Source organism: Mauremys mutica, chromosome 18 (assembly GCF_020497125.1).
Source record: "Mauremys mutica isolate MM-2020 ecotype Southern chromosome 18, ASM2049712v1, whole genome shotgun sequence".
NCBI lineage: Eukaryota > Metazoa > Chordata > Testudines > Geoemydidae > Mauremys > Mauremys mutica.
The window spans coordinates 15661880-15674549 of NC_059089.1; the positions used below are offsets into that span (position 1 = coordinate 15661880).

General features: G+C 44.0%; 1 protein-coding gene across 17 annotated transcripts in view; it reads left to right on the forward strand.

Moving 5' to 3' along the window:
- LOC123352512 (collagen alpha-1(XXVII) chain B-like) overlaps positions 1-12670 on the forward strand; it is a 287024-nt gene that overhangs the window by 76541 nt on the left and 197813 nt on the right. For all 17 annotated transcript variants that reach the window (XM_044992754.1, XM_044992742.1, XM_044992753.1 and 14 more), the window contains one exon: positions 5692-7127. In XM_044992754.1, coding sequence (XP_044848689.1) covers positions 5692-7127 — 1436 coding nt within the window. The remainder of the gene's footprint in view (positions 1-5691; positions 7128-12670) is intronic.

Below are 12670 nucleotides of genomic sequence, written 5' to 3' on the forward strand. Positions count from 1 at the left end.
ACATCCAGACATGGTCTCTTCCCTATCCAAGATGCATGCCAAATGTACCCTAATCTCGCACAGTATGAGTCAGCTCATGCTGAGCAAGGGAGCGTCATGTGGCTTTCATCTACTCATTCATGCTGGGTTATGCCCCCTTCTTCCCCCCCCACCCCCCGGTTCTAGCCAATTTCTCCTCCCTCATAGCTGCACTCGCTCTTCACCTGGGAAAGGTGGTATTGTCCTTCAGTGAGCCAGTATGCTATATACTGTGCTTTTCCTACCTCCTATGCAAGCCAGTGTGGGGATGCAATTGGCTCAGCTACCCTTAATGTGGGTTCCTTGTGCTTTCCACCCACCAAAAGCCCAGCAATAAGATATTGGACCAGATTCCTCCCCGGTGACTTTAATAGCTTTCAACTAGAGATAAGGCACGTTAGACGCAGATACACGTGCCCAGTATAAAAATGCCCAACGATCTATTCCCCAGTCATTGCCTCCTAAGCCATAATGCAATCTAATTTCTGTTGATCTTTTTACACTCCCACTCCCGCTACTCCTGCCTCTCATACAGACAAAATTTCTTTGGGGGTGATGGGGAGGAAGAATCAAATGGCTTATGACCTGATCGTCTCCCACTGATTTTAATAGGAGCTTGTTCATTTGATTTCAATGAGCTGGATCATATCCTTAGAGAAACGTTCACATTTCACAAGCTAAATTTTCACACTTGCTGTTCTTGAGAGATTTCTAAGTTTCTTTACCACTTTTCTAGTGACCTGCATGGGGATCCAGGAAGTTCCCCAGTTGATGATGATAAAAAGAATTCTTTCTCTCCACAGCTGGATGGTGGAAACTGAGCATCTGTTTGTCAGAGAGCCACCTCCTCTGTCTTAAAATAGCAACACCTCCTCCACATGATTTACTCAGGGTGCAGGCTGGAACTGAACAACTTCCTATATAATCAGCAGGCAATAATAAGTGGACTAGCAGGCTCCAGGCCTCTTAGGCTCCAAAACATGAAGGAAAAATAGAAAGTTGGTTGAAGCTCAGCTGAAACGCAGCCCACGGAGCAGTCCCTGCCACCAGCAATTTTAAAAAATGTAATATTTTCCAAATTCTACTTTCCTGTAAAGGAAGTGAACATCTGGTTGAATCACTTAGTCAAGCAGTTTTCAGAGCAAGTTTTATGTTAACATAAGAGGGCTAACAAATACCGTGTTTGAGCTATTTTTTTTTAAATAGATTTTTAATGCTCCATTTTTTGGAGTTATGTTTATTGCTCTTTTTACTCCCAGGATAATTATGGGATGTTTAAATGTTTTTGGTTGTTGCCGTCCATATAAAACGAATTTTCATTGTGTGTACACGCAGACAAAAAGCCTTCCATTTGATTGCATAGTGCAATGAAAACCCTGCCTCTGATGGAATGAATTCCCTTCCCTAAAACATCCTACGTTTTTGGAAGAGAGAAGGATGATTTCCTTACACGTAAAGGGATAGCTCTTTCCTTTAAAATGTTTGATGTGGGCCTCCAAATAAAATTCAGGCAAATGGTGCAAGCGAACATGAGAAGTTTGAGTCTGTATTATCCAAAGCTGGTGCTAGCCCACTAGGGACCATAAGCAGAAATATTGTTGCCCTCCTCGCCCCAATACTGAAACAGGCAAGTTCGTATACTAAAAAGTGAATAGGGGCTCCCTGGAGCTGGTTAGTCTGCTTATGCCTAGCGCTGGTTTATCACTCAAGAATGTAAGGTTGGGATAATCTAACTCTGGTTCCCCGCAACTGAGCAGCGGGAGTTTTACCATTGACTCGAATGGAAGTGGAGTTAGGTCGATGCTGTATGGTTTTGAAACTGTAGAACTAAAAGGGGAAGGGGAGAACTGCGTACACTGGAAATGCAGCATCCATACAAATGCTACAAATTCAAAAGCTAATAGTCCAGGTCCTCATCTGGTGTAATCTGTGTCCTTCCATTGATGTCAGTGGAGCTGCACCGATTGGGCACTAGCTGAGGTTCCAGGCCAATAGCTTTGAAATTTTGACTTCATTCAACCAAACTTTGGATGGAGGTACTAGATCTAAGCCAGCAGAAGCTAGTAAACTAAGAGTTATTCCTCTCCGACTTTCTGGTTTTGTGGGGGTGGGAGGGAAATAAGTTTGATATTTCAGCTTTTGGTGAGCACCTCTTTCAAGGATATGATAGTTCAGGAATTCCTTCTCCATATAGCTTCCCATACTGGAGAGAAATTTGCCCTCAGCCCCAAAATACTGCTACTTGGGTACCACAATTAGGCCATGTCTACACTAGAGACCTTACCGTGGCACAGCTGTACCAATGCAGCTGCATTGCTGTAAGTCTCTCGGGTAGCCGCTCTGTGCCGGTGGGAGAGGAGAGCTCTCCCGTTGACATAATTAAACCACCTCCAATAAGCGGTGGTAGCTATGTTGGCAGGAGAATGTCTCCCACCAACATAGCACTGTCCACACTGGCATTTCTGTCACTGTAACTTATGTCACTCAAGGGGGTGGTTTTTTCCACATCCCTGAGTGACTTAAGTTATACCAACAAAAGTTCCAGTGTAGATATAGTCTTAGTTACACGGGGGTAAGAGACAGAAAGCTTTAGTCCATCCATTTTTAAAAAACATGTCTTGATGGTAATTCTAGGAGGTGAAAGTTGGCGGGAAAAGGTAAGGCTTCAATAAATTCAAAGCAGTTTAAAGAAGCCAAAAGTGGCACTTGTTCGCCTTTAGTTGTACACTAGTTGACGACATCCCTTCATGGAACTCATTTGGGGACATGCCCACCAGTTCAGTGTGGGATGTAGTAGCAGAGGTGGGCTGAGCATACAGGTGTGCTGGGCTGGGTGGCTGAGCACAGAGCCAGAGAATCCACACATCCCCTGCACAAGGTCTGCTGTAATCAGACATTGGGCTTCTGGCCCAATCATATATTTTTTCCAACACAATTTGATACAGTAGCTAATGAGGCAGTTGGATTTATATTTCAAACAGCAGCATCCTCCGAACAGGGGAAACATAGTTATGTCTTCGCGGAGCAGCTCCCTAGAGTACAAAATATTTCTGCCTTGTCACTACAATACATCTCTTGAAGAGAACCTAAAAATACATCTAGCAATTGGAAGCCAGCATTTAGCTCCTAGATTTAAGCAGCAAATTTATTTCCTTAGGGCCAGATCCTGGGCCCTTTGAAGTCCATGGCAAGGCTCCCACTTGACTTCACTAGAGCCAGGATTTGGCCCTTAGCATTGGAAAGGAGTTGGGAAATGATCCAGAAGACAGAAGTGAATTTGAGGATAGCTCTGTACCTCCCCCATTCAGCAGCGGGTGGGGGGATTCTATCCATGCTGTGAGGACGGAAATCTCTATTGGGTAATAAGGGAGGAGAATGCCTGGGAACCAGGGGCTCATTTAGCCAGAGATAAACACTGATATTAATAAATCCATACGTGCTCATACAATAAATAATCCCCTCAGCATAGAGGTAATTGAGAGAGAATTTCCATCCCCTTCACAGTTGACCCCTAAACTTCTCTGTGGTTCTGTCTGCTATAAAGGGAATTTAAATGCCTTAAAAATAAAAAAGCCGGGTGGGAAATAAAGCAAGTCCCAGACAAACTAAATATTGATTTACTTGTTCTAATGTACAAAAATGGTTATGGTTTGCCAAAGTCTAAGAACAGAACTCTTCTCTTTCTAGTGTTCTCTCTTCCTGGCCAGAGCCCATGCTAGGCCTCAGACGGGCTTAAGTTTGCAGCCTTTCTAACGAACACTCACAAACTTTCTGTTCCACATCCACAAATACTGAGAACTGCGTTGAATATGTCACAGTTAAGGGTGAAGGAGGCCAAATTATGAGGGCCATTTTGGGGGAATTTTTTTTTTCTTGGATTATTTTTCTTCTGCTCATTTTTTCATCTGTGAGGCCTGTGATGTTAATTGAAGTGCAGCTGTGGCTGGCACGGTTATGCTCCTGATTGTTTAAACTCTTCCCTTTTGGATGTAGGCATTCGGAATGAGTAAATCAGGCGTGCAACCCTCTCCAGGCTAGATTCTACCATTGATAATTCCCATAGGAAGATTAGGTGGCAATCTAGGAATAGGGATTGCAATTTATCAGTTGTGTTTATGCCAGGAAAAATATAACCCTCTTTATCTCCTTTCTGAATAGCTACTTTTCCCGGCAAGCTAATGGAACAAAGATAGCAACCCTGTTTGTGAAATGAAGAGTAGAATAGGGATAAAGGTCTGATCCTACTCTAATCCCTTAAGGAAAAGTCCTATAGCATTTAATAGAGAGGAAGCAATAGGGTTCTCTATAGACATTAGACCCTATCAAATTTAATAGAGAACTCTGTCCTTGGCTTAAACATCCTGTGGAAAGATTTATTATGTTCTATAGGCCTTCCTTCAACTCCTAATAGAAGTCAATGGGAGCTTTGCTGTTGATTCAAATGGGAACAGAATTGGATTCTAAATACCCCCATTTCTTAATTAATTCTAAATACCCCCTCCCCCAGTTTTGCCATATCCCTGCCCAACCCCAGAAAATACTTGCCTTAACAGCTCCTCCTGCCCCACCCCCATCCCCACCCTCATGGACCTTTGTCTTCCTCCTTCTCTTGAGCTCTCAGCATTCTCCCAAGTCAAGCATTGTGGCCCAGCTGGCAGCCAATTGGATGTAATTTGTGCTGATGTTGCCTGCTAATCAGTTTTAGACTCTCTGCTCTTTATAAGCAGCCCCTCTGACCATGGGGCCAGGAGCCAAAGGATTCTGCCTCAATCTGCCCATTGCATGCCTCTCACCCAGGATAGTGGACATCAGCCTATTCAGCTACCATCCAGGTTAATGTTCATAACACTTCATATATGTGTATGGTCCTTCCAACTTTTGTACAAAATTTTAAAGCTCTGTGATCATCCATTTTAACTAATGCTACAAGGTGAGACCTTCACTGGCTCGGTTAAGCCTAGATGCAGCCTTCTTATGCCTGGGATTACTTTCTCTTTTTAAAAAAAAAACAAAAATAAAACTATTAACATGTAGTATCATCAAAGGCCATGGGTCTGTCATAAGTGATGGAGCTGGTGTGTCTGGAAAGATGGAGATATGGGTCTCCACTCCATAAAATTCTGCTCCCTACCCTCTGTGAGGAAAAAATTTTTTAGTCTCAAATCAATTTTTTTATTACGTGTCTGACTACGTCAAGTCATAACTCAACTTCCGCCAAATGGTCATATCCAACATTAAATCCCAAATGTGTGATATTGGGGCTTAGGAGGAAACATTCCATGGGAGTAGGTTATATCCCAAACTGTCTACTGTGACTGGGTTTTCTTCCACCTTCCTTCAAAACATTTGCCACTGGACCACTGTTGGAGACAGGATACTGGGCTAGATTGGACCATGATTTTGGTTCATTATGGCAATTCCTATGAGATACTGAACTGACACTGTATGGGCTCTTAGCCTGGAAATCACGACAAAATAGATGCATCCATGACCTGACTGTCTGTTTTAAACCAGTCTGGGTGGAGCGGAAGGTAGGCACAATCTATAATCCACCACATTTGGGGTCCAATCAGCTGCCCATGGTGCCCTTGGAAAAATTCTTATTGACTCAGATGGTGTTGGATCAGGCCCTGGTTTGCCTGGGTACTCATGCTCTTTGCCCCTCTCTTTCAGATGTGGACATTCTTCAAAGATTGGGCCTGGCAGGGAAGAAGCCATTGAGTGCGTGGTCTTCCTCACGCTCGGTTCCTCAGGGGGTTATCCCTTTCAAATCGGGGGTCATCTTCACTCAGCGAGCACGCGTCGAGGCACCCATTCGTACCATCATCCCCACTGCCTTCGGCACAGACTTGGCCCTAGTGCTGAGCTTGTGCTCCCACCGCATCAACAATGCTTTTCTATTCTCTGTCAAGAGCAAGAAGAAAAAACTGCAGCTGGGGGTCCAGTTCATCCCCGGGAAGGTCATCGTGTACGTAGGCCACAAGCGCTCTGTATATTTTGATTACAATGTTCACGATGGCCACTGGCATAACATGGCCATTGACATCCGAGGCCAGATGGTAACTTTATTTACTTCTTGTGGGAAGCAAAGACTACAGGCAGATTTGCATTTTAAAAAAGATGAGGCATTGGATCCACAAGGGTCTTTTCTCTTAGGGAAAATGAACCAGCACTCGATACAGTTTGAAGGCGCCATTTGCCAGTTCGATATTTATCCTTCCGCCAAGGCAGCTCATAATTACTGTAAATACCTGAAAAAACATTGCAGGCAAGCGGACACCTTCCGGCCGAATCTGCCCCCGCTTGTCCCGCTCTTGCCCAGGGATCCCAGTGCCTCCCCAATGGCCCCTCTGCAGCCTAAGTTCTTGCTACAGGGTTTGAAGAACCTGACCACTGTGATCCCAACATTAGAGCTCATCAAGATCACAACACCCCTCAAGACTCCAGTTACAGTGTCCACCACCTTGGTCCCATATAAGCTGCTTTCTCCAGGGTCAACAACCAAAGCAGCCAAGGTTACAATCGTGCGGTCTACCATTCCATCGAGTACTGATATGCAGCTGCCGGTCCATTCGCACCCTCAGACTACTACAGCAGCCCTCAGGATATCCCAGCCCTCTTCCAATGCAAGTTCACAGAAACACTCCCTTCCCACAGTCAGAAACTTCCTGCCTGCTGGCCAAAACTCCACTGCCATCAGCAGGAAAGAGTTGGAGCAAGAGACCAAAAAGATGATCAACCAAAAAACATCCACCAAGCCCTCTGAAACCCCCAGCACTGTAAAGCCAGTGAGGAAGAAGATTGAAAACACATCTAGAGACGTCCACCCCATGACCATGAAACAAAACCCGGAGAACCTGACCAGTGGACCCATTTCAAAAATGCTATTGCCACTACCAACCAGGAAATCCGTTCCTAGCCTAGTTCCTCTACTGTACACCAAATCAACCCCTGGATCTGTTCATCATACCTCCAGAACCAGTGTGCAAGCCTTCAACCTCACAACCCCTGCTGCTGTTGATGGGTTTCAGGTCTTTGACCCTGTTGGACCTACCCTATTTCCATTTTTACTGGGACTTCCTGGATCTAAAGGAAACCAAGGTCCCCCGGTAAGTTTAAGTTTTTAAATATATTCATGGTGTGGTCCAGTGAATAGGACTCCCAGACCAAGGTTCATATCTGCTATCAACTTGCTAGACCTGCCTTGGGCAAGTCACTTCACCTCTCTGGTCTTCCATTTCTCCACTTATCAAAAGGGGATAATATTTACCTAGCTCTGTAAAGTACTATGAGGTCTACATAAGTCCTAAATATTGTTGCTAAACTAGAGAGATGCCTGAGCTACCAGGTTCGTATCTGAACTTCTCCAGACTGGTTTGGACTGATCTCTGCTCTAAACAGAAGCTGATAAGGGTGTCAGCCTTGACTTAGAATCTCCAGAGTGTTTCCTTTGTGCCACTCTACAGAAATACATTTTCAAGATCTTCTGTTCTGGGCTTAACCAATGCATTGTGCATCCCTTTCAGTGTATGACAATTTAAGAAGTCTATTTGTAATATTACAAAACCAGCCAGTTAAAGTGTGGGGTGCAGTATATTTCAAGTGTAGTTTAAAAATACTCCTTGGTTTGAATATCACAAAAAATGGCCCAAAATAACTACTGGTAGTCCTTTTTTGAAAATCTTGGCCATTGTATACACAATGCATATTTTCAAACAAGGGACCGGTAGGACAAATGGAATAATGGAGAAAGCACTTTAGAGAAAATCAATATTTTTATGGGGTAACTTTGCAGAATTCAATTTTTAAAATAATTTTGATGAATAATATTGATGTTTGTGTTTAAGCATTTTTCTATTTTTACCTATTTAAATTTTCAGTTGTGGGAAATTTATGGTGAAGTCTGACGATAATCATTTAATGACAGTAGATGTTGAGATTCAGAAAGTTAAAGTTTTATAACCATTAAAACACAAATTGTCAATATCATATGTCAAAATATATAAAGTAAATATCTTTAAATCAAACTCTAATAAGGTCTCAAGCAGCTTTTTTCTTTCTCTGCCTGTGTACATTTCAATCTTTATCAATGGAAATATTTTTTGCCTGTGTGTGTATACAGTGAAATTGACATTTACTGACAAAAATCTAATCCTTCCAAGCTACTTATAAATGTAACTACTGCATTCACACACAATAACCATTCTTAAAAGAGTATATATGTAGGCCATGAAAAGTATACATATATTTTGTAATGCCGAAAGCAATTAGGCCACCTTAAGGACTATCTGCTAACTTTTTGGATTTTTTTTAAAAATACAAGAATGCAAATAAAATCTTTCAGCTGACTAGCTTCTGAGAAAATCTTTATATTTAATCCTCAGACTTTTGTTATATTGCAAATGTGGGATATGTGTGTGTTTGTATATATCCATATAAAGTAAAATGCTCCCAGAGAGATTCCTTGATTGCCAAGTTCCAGCCCAGAGCTAATTTTTACAGCTGACTTCTTAAAATACTGAAAGAAGGGTTTACGATAGAAAAATGGAGACAAACTTAAGGAACACCATTAGCAATACTTCTGTCTGCAAATGTACTGCCTATTGTTACAAGTAACACCTCCACTGACAATGGCCCTGACCCTGCAAACACCACATCCTTAACTTTAAGGTTGGGGGACAATCTAAAGTTATAATTTCAGATTTGGATCTAAGGTGTTGATTGTTACCTGATATTTTGGATGTGGCATCACAGACAGATCTCAGTTTGTTCCAGTGTTCCTCTGTGTGACTGAGATCTCAAGGTTGCTACTTCATCACGGTTGCATGCTGCCAGGAAACTGTAGACTCCTCTTTGATTTTTATATATAGATATATTGTTATATATGAAATAACACACCCTCCAATTGTTGACGGCGAGTCAGGAAGTCTCCACAACTTCCCTGTGTATACAAAACTGTCTCCTACAATTTCTTTTTTCTCCATGAGTGAAGAGCCTATGTATTTGTGGAGATTTCCCCTTAAGCTTATTCGTTTTTCAGTAGCAGGAATTCAGTCAATGATTGTGCACCCCTTCTCCAAAAATATGACGTACCTGTAACTGATGGATCTATAGCTGGTCGCTCAGGGCTCTAGTGAACTCTTGGCCTCCCCTCTTCAACTCCTTGCTCCAAAAATAGTCTGAGGGTGAACATACTAGTCTTGTTCTTCCTACTCTCCCCTCCTTCCCCCACCCAACATGAAGAGCTTGTTGTTCAAGTAGAGTGGAAAATCCCACTCAGCCTGTGAATCACAGCAAACAGACTGATGCAGGCCACGGTGGGCTTAGGCAATTGATGGCAGAAGTTTCCATCTGCTCAGAGAACTTTTAGGGTCCTGGATCTGGGGAAAGGAGAACAACTAAGCCGCTGGCTGGCTTCATCCTCTTTGACTTCTGGAAACAAAGTGAGCGCATTGAGAGGGAAAGGTTATAGCTGCATTGGAGCAGGCTGCTGTGTACTGTTTGATATCGTCTGTGACTCATTTGGGGATCTCTGTGTGACACTTTGTTGAAAGCTTCACCTCGACATTGGGCCGGGGGAAGAAAGCACTGAATCAAGATGACATTTTGAGAAATTAATTTAGCATTTATTATGTAGCCAGGCAAGTGCATTTCAGAATACGAGCGCTGATAAATGCTTCATGGTTGAGTAATTACTCTGGCACCGTCTCCATGTTATTGGGCAGACATTTTTGATGAGGTCAGACTCTCAACACAGTACTTCCTGGTCTGGTATGTGATAGCTCAGCCAGTCAATCTTGCCTTGATTAAGCAGATTACAGGCTGAGAACCAGCAATCACTGTGCACTGCATCTGGCGCAAGGGTGGAAGGAAGGAGAGGGTGTTAACTAGTGCAATTGTTGTCTGATAGAAGGTTCCTACATTACAACTATTGGGGATATTCTCCCCTTCTCTAAGGGAAGCCCCTGGGAAGGTGCTCTGAAAACAGTCCATTGCCAATCTCTAGGGCAGGATTTGTGGGCAGGCATGGAAGAGTCATGGTGTACAGACCTCAAGAGATAAGAAATGGGGCCCATCCTGGTCCACTCCTGGAAAGGGAGCCCCTGCATGCTGTTCAGCTGCCATTGTATAAGCTCGCTCAAGAGCTGTGCTGGCAGAGGCTCCCTCCCCTGCACTTACAAGCTCCCCCTCCAAGCCACGGAGGATGAGTTAATGTTTCAGAGAGCCACACTGACTCCCATGCAAACTTCTGCTGGAAACTTACCCTGTTGGAAGGGAGCATGCTGAGTACAGCAGCTCCCCCCCGGGTCTGGCTCCGTTCCAGAAGACTGATAGTTCCCAGCTGCCCACCTCCTGCTTTAAAACCTAGGAACTGTAATGATGTGGTGCTCCCAAGGGTGGCCTGTTGCTGAAAAGGGGTGAGGATGCTGTATTGTCTCTACTCTCTCCTTTCATGAGCACAGGGCCCTTCATGCCCTCTCTCTAGCTCTTCTGCTGCTAGGCCGGGGGAATAACTTTCATTCTGCTTTGGTACCATTTTACACCCATTTTATCCAGGTGTAAAGGATGACACAGATGCAAGGCAGTGGTGAATCAGGCCCTGCAGTCTTTGCATATAGCACAAAATAATATCAACATAATCCTAGATTTACATAGGTCCTCTCCTCCCAATTGGCCTCAAAGCTATTTACAAACTTAACTGCTATATACAAACTGTATGCTGAAAAGATCCCTTTGCTAATCAATAAGCTTCAGTTACCTCTGGGGTAGAGCGTAACAGCTGTTAAGCAGACCACAGCGGGGCTAATGCAACAGGATATGAAGACACATCCCATATGCAATTAGAACTGCAGCATTAACGCCTTAGGAATTTAGGGTAACGACTGTTTTTTACACAATGGAATTTGGCCAGAACGCCAAGATTAACAGCCTTGTTTTGTTTTTCAAAAGTGCCATGGGATCATTAATGACCACAAAGAGACAGAATTTGTGTCTTAAATGTTTTCTGGGCAGGAAAAAAAGGAGCAAAAAGGCTCCCCAACACCATGCTGTGTCACTAGCTCAATAATGACTCAGTGGCTGGCAGTCTTTCCTCTGACTCATCAGCACTACTTCCCACAGCACCTATAAAGTCCAATGCTGACCCAGGCTGACTTTGTTTGGCTTTCAAGAATTGATGAGAGTGCAGCCCGGGGCTACAGGTGATATGCAAAACCACAAAAGAAAATGACATTCTGTTAATGCATCAGATCTTTGAAGCGGGCTCAGTGTGAATAAATTGAGTTCTCCTGCTGATTACTTACTGGGCTTTTGTATATAAAATATATGGCAAGATATAAGGGGACTTTTCCCCATATGCAATAAAGCAGGAATTCCATAGGTTCTTGCCAACCTCAAGAGCAAAGCCCAAAAGATCTGAACCGTGTCCTGAATTTATATGCATCATTGGGGATTTTAATACTTTACTCATGCTGAAATGTATGGAGGAGCTGCCTGCAACTGTCTGAAGCCACTAAGAGGCTGTGGTGCCACTGAATAACACTAGCGGTACAATTGAAGTGTGTTTAATACTCAAGTCACAAATTTTACCGGGGGGAGGGGCAGGGGGAGAGAGAGGAGGAGCTGGGGTGTTTTCACTGAGTTTTAAAATGTCCTCATCAGAAAAATCCCAACCTAAGAGTGCACAGTCATTGCTTGCAAGATACTGTTTGTAAAGATATCGTACACAGGTTGCTTTTCACCAGAGGCGGCTCTATGTTTTTGCCACCCCAAGCACATCAGTCTGGCAGCCTTCGGCGGCATTTCTGTGGGAGGTCTGCCGGTTCTGCACCTTTGGCATACCCGCCGCCGAATTTCCGCCGAAGCGCGGGACCGGCGAACCTCCCATAGAAACGCCACCGAAGGCAGTTTGACTGCCGCCCTCACAACGACCAGCATCCCACCCCCCCGGCTTGCCGCCCCAGGAACGCACTTGCTGCGCTGGTGCCTGGAGCCGCCCCTGCTTTTCACCAGTTTGGTGAATCCTGGATGTAAAGTAAACTTGGTTCTGAAGTGTTTTGCTTTTGCTGAGACTTTCTCAAGCAGCTCAGGGATCCTTGAGCTTCCTCAACAGGATGGTGGGGAAATGGAAAGTTCCTTCTGGATCAGGCCCTTAATACCGAGAATAGGGACTCTGATTAAATTCATCCTTGTGCAGAGGGCCAGCACAAACTCTCTGCTACTACTGAAGTCCCACTTAAGCTTTGCTTTTTGAGGGCTTAAATGGGACATAAGTAATGCGTAGACTTAGTGCAGGCCCCCTGCACAGACATGAATTTTATCCTCTGTGCACACCAGAAAAAAATGATACTTAATAAACAAATATCAGGCATATTTATGGTGTAAAAATGTGATCTCCTTTGCAGCCTGGGTGTCAGAGATGTGGGCCCAAACAGCTAGTTTATGGGGTTACTGAGTGCTACCCCAAAGGCTGTTTTCTCCACTCTGACTCCATTGGGACTTCAGCATTCAGGGGTGATCTCTCTGGCAGCTTTCTTGTCCGCCATTCATGAGCGAATACACAGGACTAGGCTTGGCAGGATCCCACTGAACTCCAGAAACAGTGGCAAGAGAGAGGTTATTTCTTTCACCCTTAACTGATGATGGAGAAGCT